Genomic DNA, 15,914 nt, shown 5'->3' with positions numbered 1-15,914 from the left:
CCCAGACTCACTTGTGTGCCTAGAATCATTACGGTAAATCATTGCTGATTAAAAATAAAATGAGCAGCCAGGAAAGGGAAGCTTTTTTTCTGGAAATAGAAGTTTAAACATTTACTTTATGACATTCTTATCTAAGATGACAGGAAAGTTAGTAACAGTGGTAAGGTAGTTAAAAAGACATATGCTAAACATGCTCATCTTAAAGACTGTATGTTTAAGACAGAGACCAACTTGATAACAACTAACAACAGTTTCATGCATTGGACTTTAAAGCAGAGATGAACAAGATGTTTTCTGATAACTCAAAAGGCAAATGAAACAGGCTATTTAAACAAAGGAATTTTCCCAGCTCCCATTTTGTGATACTGTACCTGTCATTAGAAGAGAAATCCATTCCTAGGACAATGCTTTCTTCAGTGTCTTGTCTACCATTAGTTGAAACTACTACCATATAGCGTGTTCGATTCTGGTAAGTACTTTCCAGTCTTACAGCCTGAAGGTTAACAGACAACAGAGAAATGCAGAAAAAAATTAAGAATTTTGAAAGGCTAATTTTATATCATTTAACTTGTTTCAGATTAGCATATTAAGCATACTTATGGAAGCAGCAAAGCCAGTAGTTGTTGTTGTTGTCAGGTGTCATCGAGTCCGAACTAACTCATAGCGACCCCGTGCACAGCAGAACGAAACAATGTCCTATCCTGGGCCAACCTCACTACCGCCGCAACACTTGACGCCATCAATGATGTCACCTGGCTGATCCATCTCGTTGGGGGTCCTCCTCTTTTTCTCTGACCCTCCACCTTACCCAGCATGACATCCTTCTCCAGCAACTGTTCTCTCCGGACAATGCGCCCAAAGTATGAGAGGCAAAGCCTAGCCATCTTGGCCTCCAAGGAGCATTCTGGTTGCACTTCTTCCAAAACAGATCTATTGGTTCTTTTGGCAGTCCATGGCACTTTCAGTATTCTCCTCCAACACCACAACTCAAAGCCAGTAGTTAGAAGGCCTAAATTAAAACCCCATCTCACATATTAGCTATATAACCATCAGTGAGCTACTAAATTAATTGGAGGGAGACAATATATCCAAGCATTGAAATGTTGTAAGAAATAATGCATGTTAATAAACACAGTACTTAGCATACAGTAAATGCTAATAAGTATTTACTATTTATATTTACGTAATTTTGGAAGCATGGTGGCTCTGTAGGGCAAGTACTAGACTATTAATGACAAGGTTGGTGGTTCAAGCCCACCAGCCACTCTTGGGGGCAGAGATGAGACTTTTGGTTTCCACAAAGATTTATAGCCTCAGAAACCCTATAGAGTGTTGCCATGAGTCTAAAACTACTGATAGTACCTAACAACAGCATCAATGTAATTTATAACAAAACAATTACAAGTACATGCACTATAAAGACCTAAGTGGTGAATAGGAAGCATATGAGTGTGAGCATTGAGTTTACAGATGTAATTCCTGCAAATAATTAGAATATGAAGCAATCTTTCACATCATCTAAAAGGAGGGTTGATTGTGTCCTATTAAATCCTTGCAGATTATATACTACAAGATTTTCTTTAGTTTTAATGATAATTAAACTTGCTTTTTCAGAGACTTCTCATATTACTAAGGAGCTCTGGTAGGTAGTGGTTACCAATAGGGCTGCTAACCTCAAGGTCAGCAGTTCAAAATTACCAGCTGTTCCGAGGGAGAAAGATGAAGGAGAAAGATTTATAGCCTCAGACATCCTATACTAACTTCACAGCACATAACCGATACCACTCATATTACTGTTTATAAAAAAGATTTCATTTATGATATTTAAAATATTCAGCAGAAATTGAAATATGGACAGTTTGCCAGATATTAAGAAATAATAATTTTTTAAACTGTGATAATGGCCTCGTGACTATGCCTTTTCTTAAATAGTTGGAGTAAAATAGTATGTTGTATGAGTTTTACTTTAAGATGCTCCAAGAAAAAGAAGAGGGTGGGAGTGGGAGGGAAAACAGAGATAGATAAAAGAAGTTTGGCAAAATGTTGATGGTTAAAAGACAAATACTGTATGACTCTACTTATATGAAATATCTAGGATAGTCAAGTGTAAAGAGAACTAATTTATTAGTGGTTATCAGAGACAGGCTCGCTATGAGTTGGAACTGACTCCACTCCACTGCACTTAACAACAACAAGAGGCAGGTGTGAGGGAGGAGAAAAAGGAGATTCATTTCTTAGGGGGCACGGAATGTTGTTAAAAATGACAGGAAAACCATGTAACCTATGTTTAGAAAGCTGAAGAGTTAATCATTTTCAACTAAAAATAAAGTTTTTCCTGCAAATATATGTAACCAATTATCTCTACTATGCAATCATTTTATAAGTATTAACCCATCATGGGTTGAAGTTGCTGACATATCAACCCAGCTGAATGACTAAGCCAAAAATTTAAATCCTGAATATATTTTGTCATCAATAAACATGATTGCAGTTTTATTTTAAAAAAAAAGAATGACAGGAAAATCTGGAAATGGATAATGGTTGAGCAATGTGATAAATATAACTAATACCACTGAACTTGTACACATGAAGAATGCTGATATGGCAAATGATTTGTTACATATTATTATAACAGAAAAAGCATTGAACGGTTATTAAATCTAGATTATGAGGTTCATGGGGATATCTTCTTTTGTATGCTTGGAAATTTTCTTAATAAACAGTTCAATGTTCATTCAAATATGAGACATGCCTGCAACTCAAGCCTCTGTCAATGCGAGATTACTGAGACCTTTCCCACTGGGTTAGGGATCTTCTGTTTGATTAAGCAAGGGAGAACCAAACATTTGAAATACTTTTGATATTATAAATATTCAAAGAAACACCTCACTTTTTAAAAAGAGACAACTAATGAATATCACTTACAAAGAAACTCTTGAGGCCCACCTGCTAACTTGCATTCTAGGTAGTATTTGTGGAAGTGGATGCCCCTGCCCCCTCTTATCAGCTGTGACTTAGCCAATCAACTGCCACTGGTTGGACAAAATATCAGAACAGTTCAGTGTCCCTACACAGTTCAATTTGTATTTGAGCCTTGCAGTAAAATTTCAGAGCCTTTAACATATTCAGGAAACTGACATTTGGCTCAGAGTTCATCACGATAAGCCCAAGCTTAAATACGTAATAGAATCTTTTTTGTAAAAAATTCTGGCTTACCTGCACTGACTCTTCTAATTAAATTGATGTGTTAGGAGTGTTTCTAGAGTCAGAGTCAGTGCTGTCTGAACCTCATGAGCATTTACTTCTATCCATAGCTCCTTCCTTGGTTTCAGACCATGGGGGCTAGGTCTTAGTCTATTTAAATGTTAATTTCTTAGCTTCTCATATGTGAATTTGGTTTGAATTGTTGTATTACTTCATGGAACATAAAGTCGAAGTACAGCTCTGTATCTTATACACTTGGTATCAGGATGGTGGGCATTCATTGCATTTCTTCTCTACCAACTCTTATTAAAAACTAGCTTTAATGTTTCTAGCCAGTTCTGCTGTTTGTACTTCTCTAGCTTTCCTTAGGAGATGAAAAGCCATAGGAGGCACATACTGCTTTCTGAAATGAGTCTCTTGATCTGTGCAACTATGGCTCTTTTTCTCTTTGCTTAGCTACTGTGGAAATGACAAAGTGGGAGGAGACTCCATGAAGAGCAGCACTGATGTTATCAAATCAGGGTTGGAAATGTAAAGGTAGATATTTTGTAGCAAAAGGAGGGGAGTACTTTGCAGTCTAGGAGCAGAGGTCCCTGGGACCCTACCCAGAGAAGCAGTGACGCCAGAGAAGGATGTGGAGAGATGGAGCGGCTGGGGACTCTAGGGTCAGAGAGGGAGAGCAGTTTTGTGCTGAAGATGGGGTGGGGGGTGGGGGTTGTAACCATGGCAATGAAACTATATATGATAGGATGAATGTAAAACTAATGTTCTCCCATGTAAACTATCACATAATTCACAATGAAACATTTTTTAAAAAGCAACACTGAAAGAATTCTAAATAGAAACCAAAATTCTGACAACTGTCTTGAGCCAGCTAATAATACTGGAAATCTGTTTCTTTTCTGAGAGATTAAAGATATGGAGTTATCTTATGCAGAGAAAATTGCCTTCAGAGCACATTTTGTAGGCTTCAAAGGATCTGTTTTTGTTTTTTGTTAAATAATCAGAGAACTTTTACTAAAAAGAGAGTAGAACTAGACTGTAAATGAAATGAGGGCAGGACCACATCTTTCTCTTTCACCTCTGAATCCCCAGCACTTGCATAGTGACCAATACATAGTAGATGTTACTAATGTTAAGTTTCTTAGTTGGAAAAATAAGGAGCTCTGGTAGCGTAGTGGTTACAAATCCGGCTGCTAACCTCAAGGTCGGCAGTTTGAAACTACCAGCCATTCCACAGGAGAAAGATGAGGCTTTCTGTTCCTGTACAGGATCACTATGAGTCGGAACCAACTCCACGGCACTTAACAACAACAACAGTCGGAAGAATACCACAAAGAGGTCTTGAAACTTGCTCATGGGCTTCTAGGTATTATCTATGATGATTACTAAATTCCTACTAAAGGGACTTGCCCATCTACCCCCACCACACACAAAACAAACAAAAAACACCAAACCCACTGCCACTGAGTTGATTCTGACTGACTCATAGCAATTCTATATAGGGTTTCTGAGGCTGTAAATCTTACGGGAGAAAGGCCTCATCTTTCTCCCACGAAGCAGCTGGTGGTCCCAACGAAACAGCTGGTGGAACTGAACTGCTGACTTTGTGGTTAGCAGTCAAGTGCTTATCACACAGCACGCACCACAAGGGCCTGGAACCATGGTATTTATTCAACATCACAACTGAATTAGAAAGGTCAGATGAAATCTTTATAGAAAAAAGTTCCTCAATGCCAGGGGAGAAACCTGAGGGCTTAAAGATCCTTTTAGGGTTTAAGATTCTAAGTTAAGGAATTAAACAGAATTCTATAGTAATAGCATAAAGAAATACCCACCCTATTTGGAGATTTATTTCATATTCCTTTCTCTGGGAGATGATTAACAAAATGTAATAATCTAATTTAATTCATAAGCAATAATTTAAAACGATAGTTTGTACCTAATGCCCTAATGCTACAATCGGTAGTAATTTCAATGTTTTGTCAGTTTACAAAATTTATGTGAAATAGATAACTGGGATAATACATGACTTAGAGGCATTTGATTAAACCAGCACTACCAAGAGTCTAATTATCTATACACAAAACATTTTGGGTTTTAAAACTTGGCAGAAGTAACAGCTGAGATAATTATTTCAAGAAAAAATCTATCTGTTGCCTAAACTTGGAATACTATTACATATTTCAGATGAACTGGACCAATAATCTTAGATGTGGTGGATCTGAGACGTTACCTCCTGCCTCTCCCTTATTCCTAATAGGTAAGAACCGAATCTGTTTTCAAAGCTCATGTATCAAAGAATGATATTAAAACTTCCTCAGTAACTAATTTAAATGCTTAACTTGATTACATGCTGTTCACAAACACCACCTGATACAATAGTTTCTCTCTTCGGCATCGGCTGGTATCAGGAAACAAACCTCCCTAAGCCTGTGCCGGCAGTTCTGTTTTTAATTTCTCTTCATCAAGAGTCTTACACCTGGTCCCTACATGCAATGTTGACCCACAGGGAAGCCACATTATAAAAAGGTCCAATGTCTAGACAGGCAGCTCATCAGAGGGAAAAGTTTAAAAACTATGTAAATATTAAATTCTAGCCAAAAGAACAACAAAGCAAAGTCAATAGCTAAAATTAAAATAGACTTCAGATGTGACACTAATGAATTAAAGAACAAAACCTTCAAAAGAAACAGATTAGGGCTTGAGGCAGTCTCTGGATTTTTATAAATCTTTCTACTTCTAATGAAGCTCTTAAATTAAAAAAGAAATCCATAAATTACATACTGTTTAGCCATTAAAAAGAATGATTTATCTATTGATATGAGAGAATAACCATGATAAAGTATGAAGACAGCGGGTTACATAATAACATTTATATTTTTTATCTCAAATTTGTAATTTAGCTTTCTCTCTTTTATATAAAAAATCCAAACCAAATCCACGGCCACTAAACTGATTCCAACCCATAGTGACCCTAAAGGACAGAGTAAAACTGTTCCTTAGGGTTTCTGAGTCTGAATCTTAACAGGAGTAGACAGCCTCCTCTTTCTCTACTAGAGTGGCTCTTGGGTTTGAATCACCCACGTTGCAGTTGGCAGCCTAATGCTTAACCCACTATGCCACGGCTTCTTTCTCTTTACATAAAAAAACCATCTACTTCCAGCAAGTCAATTCCAACTCATAGCGACTCTGTATAGCATCTATAAATCTTTTTTTTATGGCAGCAGAAAGCCTCATCTTTCTTCTGAGGGGCAACCAGTAGATTCAAATTGCTGACCTTGCGGTTAGCAGAGTGGCTGGTAATCCACTATGCTACCAGGGCTCCTTGATAGTGGTTTGTTGTTGTTGTTGTTGTTGTTGTTAAGTACCATGGAGTTGGTTCCAACTCATAGTGACCCTGCACAGGGCTTCTGAGGCTGTAAATCTTTACGGAAGCAGAACGCCTCATCTTCCTCCCATGGAGCCACTGGTAGTTTTGAACTGCTGACCTTGAGGTTGGCAGCCCTTACTCGTAACCACTACGCTACCAGAGCTCCTTGACAGTGGTGGTGTTGTTGTGAAATGCCGTCAAGTCGGTTCTGATTGAGTCGGTTCTGACCCATAGCGACCCTGTATAGGGTTTCCAAGGAGCAGCTGGTGAGCTTAAACTGCTGACCTTGCAGTTCAAATAGCTTTGCAATCTGGCACATTAATCCACAGCGCCACACTAGGACTCCTTGATAGTGGTACCCGGTCTCTATTTAGTGCTTCTGATCTCAGGATTGTGGAGGCTGATGTTTACATGGCCCATTAGTCCACTGGACTAGTGGTTTCCATTGGTTGTCGATTTTCTTCACTCTTCTTTGCTCCGGATGGGGAGAGACCCTAGATGGTCGCTCACAGCTTTGAAAACTTTAGTCTTTACCTAGCAAAGTAGGATGCAGAACATTGTCTTTTGGACTATGTTATGCCAGTTGACTTTGTATCCCCTGAGACTATGATGCTAAACCCCTAGATCCAGCAACTCATTGCCTCAAGGTACTTGATTACATGTATGTTTTCTTAACTTTACCCCATTGAGGTGCTCTACCACATTCATGGATATACTTGCAGCATAAGTAAACAGACATGTAGCAATCCTGTTTACGTGATTTATTCTGTCAAACCGACATATATACATGGTCATAGTGCCATTCTCCTTCCCACACCTGTTCAACCTGTGTGTCTGTCAAAGCATGTACCTGTAGATCACCACTATTGCAGAATGGTGTATATAACAGTATTTACCTCCTTTGTTTTTAATTCTTGCATACCTCCCAGTGTCTTCCTTGTCGCTATCATTTTTTGCTGACCTCCCTCTTACTGTCTGTTGTCTTCCCCTTCACCCCAGTTAATATGTGGTGTCTCTCTAGTTTGTGATTTACTCTCCTGCTCCAGGGAACCATCAAAGAATGTTCCTTTTAGTGAGAGAACCCTTTCTTGACTTTTCATAATCGTAGTCTCATATAATATTTGTCCTTTTGCAATTGAATTATTTCACTCAGCATGTCTTCCAGGTTCATCCATGTTATGAAATGTGTTACAGATTCATTATTCTTTAATACTGTGTAGTACTCAGCTGGGCACATGTACTAGAGATTGTTTATCCTTTCTTCCATTGATGGGCATTTAGGTTGTTTCCATCTTTTTGCTATTAGTATGAATAGTGCTGTGCTGAACCTGAGTATGCATAAATCATTTCATAGTGTGTTCTTATTTTTTCTAGGAATTGCTGGATTATATGATATCTCTATTTCTCACTTTTTAAGGAAGTGCCATACTGTTTTCCATAGTGGTTTATACCATCTTGCAGTCCCACCAGTAGTACATATTTACATTTTAGAAAAAATAAAGCTATTTTCATTTTGGATAAAAAAAAAAAATCAATATATTTCTTAAATGCCACAAAACAACAACAACCAAAAAACTTCATTTTCTAAAATTTTCCTGCAAAGTATTATAAAGGCCTCTTTCTATCTTAGCAGTACTTCATCTCTCTAATTTAAGAGAATGACTTGAACTCAATTCTCAATTTCCCAGCCTATTTTTTTATTAGCTGGATCTTTGATAATATATAAGAGTATTATAAACCATTTTCTTCATTTTCTCAGCGACACAGTATTAAAGTGAATGGTTAAGACCTAGTAGGTATTTGGAATGCAGAGATTTCCTGGAGAAAAATATTAGTCCTATTCTATTTCAGTACTAAAGAAAAAAGTGGGTTTGTTGCTATTGTTATTTGTTGTTGGGTTATTTGGAAAAAATAAAGGGAGGGCTTTTAGTTGACTATCAAATATTTAACCTTATGCACAAGCCCCAAGATGAGAGTTTTAGCATTCCAAATTTAACTCAAAACAAAAGGCTTTACTCTGAGTCTAACAAATGCGCCTTTCAGTAATAAAAGTGCTAATTTGTCCAAAGTCATACAATGTAGTCACTGATTTTCTTAAAGATGACTCACTCAATAATCTGAAACATAATGACTATGTGTTTGTAACAGTTCAAAACAACTGTAAAATGGCTTGTCATTTGAACTCTGAATGAATTTGAAGATATCAGTTACATTTTCTGAATTTATATTTTATAAATGTAAAGCAGCGGAAGCTGCATATTTTATTTAGCAAGAAGAAAAGACTTAATTGCCAGTTCTGCCTTCCCAACTGTTTCCTTTAGTGCTCTCCCAAGACACTGTCTCATGGCTATAGCCATTTTAACATTTATAGGTACAATCTAAACTTCAAGAGCTTATCAATCAGAACAGTGTAAAGCGAGACAAGAGAGACCTCAGCTGTAGTGGTACTAAATCACACAATTTTTGGAAGTTATCAACAAATATCTGTTGGGCACCCAGTACATGCTGCTGCTGTTATTAAGTGTCATCTAGTTGGTTCCAACTCATAGAGACCCTGTACAGAGTTTCCAAGGAGTGACTGGTGAATTTGAACCACTGACTGTGTGGTTCAATCAGACCTTGTGGCCCAGTGCTTTATCCTACATTGCCACACCAGGACTCCCAGCCTGTGCAAGTGACTATTAAGTGTTTTAGAGTGGTCGTTCTTAAAGTGGACCAACTGCATCAACATCACTTAGGAACTTGTTGGTTCTTGCCCCTCCATCTCCTCTTCCCACCTACAAACTCTAACTGCTGGCAGGGACTAGCAAATCAATGTTTTAAATAAGTTCCCCAGGTGTTTCTGATGTGCTCTACAGTTTGAGAAGTCTAGAATAGCTTTGGCGGTGGCAGTATGTGCTGTGGAATTGATTACAACTAACAGTGACCCTGTATAGGGTTTCCGAGGCTGTGCATCTTTACAGGAACAGAAAGCCTCATCTTTCTCCTGTGGAAGTGTTGGTACTTTGAAATTACTGACCTTGAGATTATCAGTCCAATTCGTAACCACTATGGCTACTAGAGTTTTAGAATACAGACAAGATAGCATATAAAAAAAAATACATACAAGATTTACAAAAATGTATAATCTCACTTTTGTGTTAAAATATAAAAACAATTATGGAAGAGTTCCTTATTTCAGTTTCTTTAAATTTGAAAGTTTCTCAACAAAAATTAATGGCCATATTCATTTAAGGGAGGCAACAGAGGCAGCATTTGAACAAATGACAGAATTTAAACATGAAATAATATATGAATGAAGAATCAATGAATATCATGAAGTGCAAGACTTGGTCATCAATTTTACAGTGTTGTCAACTACTCAATGAGTCCTGGTGTGGCGCTGTGAGTTAATGCGCCAGACCGCAAAGCCGTTTGAACTGCAAGGTTGGTAGTTCCAGCTCACCAGCTGCTCCTTGGAAACCCTATATAGGGTTGCTATGGGACAGAAATGACTAGACGGCACTTAACAACAACAACAACAAAATACTCAATCTCTCTCTCCCCACCCTTCAGAAAGTAGAGATCAACTGTTTGAATTTAACATGTTTGTGGCTCTCACAAAGGAATCTTAGTGGTGCTGTGGGTTAGGTACTGGGCTGCTAACTGCAAGGTCGGTGGTTCAAACCACCAGTCACTCTGAAAGAAAAGAAGACGAGGCTGTCTGCTCCCTTAAAAGAACGGTCCCTCCATCAGAAGGACTATTAAAAAGATTTAGTCTTGGAAACTCTATATTGGGTCACTGTGAGTAAGAATTAACTCCATGGCAGTGAGTTTGCTTTTGTTTTTGGTAGCTCTTACAATGAGCCCCAGTGATACACTGGTTAAAGCATTAAGCTGCTAACTAAAAGGTTGGGGATTTAAACCCACCAGCTGTACTGAGGGAGAAAGATTTGATAGTTGGCTTCCGTAAAGATTATAACCTTGCAAACACTATGGGGTTGTTCTACTATGTCATATGAGTCACAATTAAATTGACAGCAGTGGGTTTTTCTGTTTGGTGGCTCTCACAGGGAGCCCTGGTGGTGTAATGGTTAAGCACTTGGCTACAAAACGAAAGATCAGATGTTTGAATCTGCAAGGCAGTCATTACATGGGATAACGATGTGGCAGTCTGCTTCTGTAAAGATTTACAGCCTTGGAAACCATATGGGGCAGTTCTACTCTGACCTGTAGTATGGAATTAATTCAATAGCAATAGGTATTTAATTAATTCAATAGTAACTGGTGCTTCTCCCTTAATTTCCAAGCTACCACCCTAATCTAATGATTACACACCTGGATCACTGCAATAGCTATGTACCCAGAGCTGGCCTACATGATGTAAAATAACACTCCTCTTCCTCTATTCTGCATTAGCTTCGGAGGATTCTTCCATATATATTATACTTGTCTCATGTCATTTCCTGATTCAAAAATCTATAATGGTACACCACTACTTGCTATGAATGAGTTGGAAATGGACTCAACAGCACTTAACCAGAACAACTGCTACTGAAGGGGTAGTAGTAACTGAGAGGGCCAGCTAGGAAATGTAAATGACTGAAGTAGGCCACAGCTAGAAATATTTTCACTTTACACCAAGAAACACGCTCATTCCCAATTTTTGTTTTCCTACTTTTATATATTAGAGGTACTACTCTAAGAAACTAAGGAGCTCTGGTAGCGTAGTGGTTACGAATCGGGCTGCGAACCTTAGGGTCAGCGGTTCGAAACTACCAGCCGCTCCGTGGGAGAAAGATGAGGCTTTCTACTCCCGTAAAGATTTACACCCTCGGAAATCCTGTACAGGGTCGCTATGGGTCGGACCCGACTCGATGGCACTTAACAACAACAACAACTCTAAGAAACTACCAGTGGTTCTGCAGGAGAAAGATAAAGCTTTCTCCTCCCATAAAGATTTACAGACTCGGAAATGCTATCGAGGGTCACTATGAGTTGGAACTGACTCCACAACACATAACCACCACCATCACCCCTAAGAAAACTAACAGTGAAGAAATGATGATAAATGATGATAATAGGCTATATGAAGATTATGATAAATTAAAAGTCCATTCAACGTTTCCCACTATTATCAAGTCAGTTGCAAATCATAGCTACTCTATAGGACAGAGTAGGATTGCTCTGTAGGATTTCAAAGACTGTAAATCTCTATGAGAGCTTTCCCCCAAGTAGAGGTTATTGGGTTTGACTGACCTGTGATTAGCAGCCCAATGCTTAATCCCACAGTGCCACCAGGGCTCCTATGTAGGTTAATGCACCAGATTGTAGGGTTGGGGTTCAAACTCATCAGCTGCTTCTCGGAAACCCTATACAGGGTCGCTATGGGTTGGAATCGACACTATGGCACTTCACAACAACAACTACTGCTTCATATGAAACTTTTCTCAACTACATCAAGCCACCGAGTTTTTTCTCTCAATAACTTAAATCTGGTGTTTACCAACAATTTTAACCATCAAATTATTTAACAGTGGCTCATATCCCCAAATTGAATCTTAAGCTCCTAGATGATGGGGTCACACTGTTTCTTCTTTCCTAGTCTACCTGTTCCCAGAACTAAAATGGGACATAAAATTGTTGGCTATTTCAGTCTTTGAGGAATAGAGTTTAAAATGATATAACTAAAAACTGACTTACCAGCCTGATGTTGTCTTCTGGGCGAAGTAATATGAACATAGCTTGAAGATGCTGTTGGAGATCACCTGGTGAAATTTACAGAACAAAGATAATTATTCTCTATTGTAATGTAAACAGAGAGGATTCTTTCTACACTGATATTCATAGGACTCTAATTAAACACAGTAAAGGTAGAATGGTAGACTGCTTCTTTATAGATTCATTTTTAGTCTGTACTACATTAAATTTGTTTTGTATTTGCCTATAGAAGGAACACTGAAACGGATCTACTTTTGAACTATGGTGGAAGCTGTTAAGAGCAATGGTAAGATTTGTTGAGATTAGGCAACACTGATTGTACTTTCAGACCCACTGAAAAAGTTATGAGGGCATCTTGCGAATGAGGGGTATATAGTGCTAGAAGGATTTTCCCTAACCCTTAAAAAACTAACCATTTTGCAATTTCAACTTTCATAAAACCTGTAGTCATAATCTTCAACTGCACTTAATCTAAGAAGATTGATAGATTTCCCTTAGAACAATGTCAACAGCTTAAAACAAATTTTGTATTAGTTGTTGTTGTTGTTAAGTGCCGTCTTTAGGAATCTGAGGCTTTGGCTTGTAAGAGATAATTAGATAAATAAAACTTCATCCTGTCTACCCACCTCTAGCCTTTTTTAGGAGTCTAAAGGAGCCCTCACTTTCAGCAAGCAAGGTTGTATCATCTGCATTACTGATGAAGATCAAAGAGCACAGCCTTCCTTCAGTATGGACTATCTCAGAGAAAACAAAAATCCTCACCACTGGACCAATAAACAACATTCTTATCATCAGATAAAATATTGAAGTTGTCAAGGACTTCATTCTTCTTGGATTAACTATCAACACTCATGGAAGCAGCAGTCAAGAAATCAAACAATGTATTGCATTAGGCAAATCTGCTGCACAAGATCTTTTTCAAGTGTTGAAGAGCAAAGATGTCAGCTTGAGGACTACGCTGCATCTGACCCAAACCATGGTATTTTCAATAACCTCATAAGCATGTGAAAACTGGACAGTGAATAAGGAAGACCATAGAAGAATTGATGCTTTTGAGTTATGGTGTTGGGGGAGAATATTGAAAGTGCCATGGGCTGCCAAAAGAACCAACAGATCTGTGGTGGAAGAAGTACACCCAGAATGCTCCCTGGAAGCCAGGATGGCCAAACTTCGTCTCTCATACTTTCGGATATATTGTCAGGAAGGACCAGTTGCTGAAGAAGGATATCATGTTTGGTAAGGTAGAAGGTCGGAGAAAAAGAGGAAGATTCCCAGTGAAATGGATTGGCAAAGTCGCAGCATCAATGGGCTCAAGTGTGGCAACAATTGTGAGGTTGGCCCAGGATCGGGCAGTACTTCATTCTGTTGTGCATATAGGGTCACTATGAGTCAGTATGGTCTCGAAGGCACCTAACAACAACAACAACAAAGGAGTCCTGGTGTGGTGCTATGGGCTAATGTGCCAGACTGCAAAGCCATTTGAACTGCAATGTCAGCGGTTCAAGCTCACCAGCAGCTCCCAGGAAACCCTATACAGGTTGCTATGGGTCAGAACCAACTTGACAGCACTTAACAACAACAACTAAAAGTAACTGGATTAGGTACAAGTTCATGGATGCCAGTGTAACCTGGTCTCACAGTGGTCTTGGAATCTACATACATCACTTCTCTCCATGTAATCTTAGCTACTGATTATGAGATGAAATGCTAATAAGTGAATGAAGTAGAGAGGCAGGAAGGAAAAAAAAAAAGCAGGTTGGCCAATAGGTGGCAAAAAGGTCAGCAAGTCTGAAAATCTTTTCTTATAGCCTCCTTTCCAACACCCATTCTTTTCCTTCTCATAAAGAACAGTTTTCTTGTCTTTTTCTCCATTTCATTGCAGGCTTCTGATCAATTCCATTATTTCAGAATCTGTAAACTTTCACAATTAAAATGGAGAGTCATTATGTTTGGCCAGATCCATTCTACTGCATTTACAAACCCATAGACACAATGTAAGTTTCACATATAAGAACCAGTATGGCTCTTACATTCTCTTAGACGTATACCCAAAAGAAACAAAAGCATGTACAGAAAATGTACACAAATATAAATAGCAGCTATGTTCAAAATGGACTACTGGTACGGCGCTGTAGGACCAGATCAGCACTAGACTACAAACTACAAGGTCGGCAGTTCAAGCCCACCAGCTTTTCCTCAGAAACCCTATACAAGACAAGGTGGTTATGAGTCAGAACCAACTCAACAGCACCTAACAACAACAACGTTCAAAGTAGTTCAAAAGAGGAAACAACTCAAATGCCCACCAACTGATGAATGGGTGAACAAAATGTGGTATATCCAAACAATGAAATATTATTTAGCTAGAAAAGAAATTAACTACTGATATACACTATAACAAGCAGCTCTGGTAGCATAGTGGTTAAGAGTCGGGCTGCCAACCACAAGGTCAGCAGTTCTGGGAAGAAAGACAACGCATTCTGCTCCCGTAAAGATTTATAGCCTCAGAAACCCTGTACAGGGTAGCTATGAGTTGGAAGTGACTTCACAGTACTTAACAACAACAACAACATATACTATAACATGGATGAATCTTGGAAAGCAGAAGGCTAAGTGGAAGAAGTCCAGAATAGGCAAATCTATAAAGAAAGTAGATTAGTGGCTGCTTAGGGCTGGGGAAGTTGTGGGGGAGCACTGACTGCTAATGGGTATGAGGCTTCTTTTTGGAGTAAAAAAAATGTTCTAAAATTAGACTGTGGTAATAGTTGTACTATGCATCCACTAAAAAATAATGAATCATATATTTTGAATGAGTGAACTGTATCTCAATAAGTTGTTTAAAGAAAAATAAGGTGGGGAGACAAAGGTGGGCATAAACAATGTAAAGTGACTAGCATTTACCAGGGCAATTGAGTTAAGCATCTGAGGTTTTTTTTAAAAAATGAAATTTCCTTTTGTCCTGTTAGAAGAAATAACCAGAGCAAAGAATTAGAATAGAAAACTTCTGGAGATGGACTATTTCTAGGCAAATGGCAGACCAAAGTCCCCACTCTAAGCACTATTGGTCCAAAGAGCTAACTGAATTATCTGAAGGTCAGACAACATTCAGGGAGACCCACTTTGTAAGGATTCTTCAGCGAGATGAGTGTGTAGAAGCTCAGGTTTATAAATCGCAAATGGCGGTGGTAGTAGTGTGCTGTGTAGGATTTCCTGTGTAGGATTTCCGAGGCTGTAAATCTTTACAGGATTAGAAAATCTCATCTTTCTCCCACAGAATAGATGGTTGTTTTGAACTGCTGGCCTAGATGTGAGCAGCCTGACTCATAACCACTACACCACCAGAGCTCCTTATAAACTGCAAATAGGACTGCTAAAAGCAAACTGGGTATTTCCTCCAGAAAAACTGTTCTTCACAGAGACTAGCAGAGGCAATATACTGGTACCATTAAGACTTCTCCCCTACACTGTCATATATATATATTTAAGTTTTTTATTGCAGATTGAGTGAAAGTATACAGGGCAGATCATCTGTTTTACATTCAACAAGTCATACATCTTGTTTCATTACAATTAATTATAATCCCCCTCCATGTACCACCAGTTAACAGTATTTCTCACTATTCACTTTGTTGTTGTT

General features: G+C 38.5%; 1 protein-coding gene across 2 annotated transcripts in view; it reads right to left on the bottom strand.

Annotated features, from left to right (window-relative positions):
• The window catches only part of SSH2 (slingshot protein phosphatase 2), a 302,716-nt gene that overhangs the window by 60,047 nt on the left and 226,755 nt on the right, over positions 1–15,914 (bottom strand). For both annotated transcript variants that reach the window (XM_006874177.1, XM_006874176.1), the window contains 2 exons: positions 12,260–12,324; positions 372–493 (listed from right to left, as the gene is read on the bottom strand). In XM_006874177.1, coding sequence (XP_006874239.1) covers positions 372–493; positions 12,260–12,324 — 187 coding nt within the window. The remainder of the gene's footprint in view (positions 1–371; positions 494–12,259; positions 12,325–15,914) is intronic.

This window comes from Chrysochloris asiatica, unplaced genomic scaffold (genome assembly GCF_000296735.1).
Source record: "Chrysochloris asiatica unplaced genomic scaffold, ChrAsi1.0 scaffold00266, whole genome shotgun sequence".
In the NCBI taxonomy this organism is placed as follows: Eukaryota; Metazoa; Chordata; class Mammalia; order Afrosoricida; family Chrysochloridae; genus Chrysochloris; species Chrysochloris asiatica.
The sequence above is the reverse complement of the archived record's forward strand: the minus strand, read 5'-3'. Positions and strand labels throughout refer to the sequence as shown.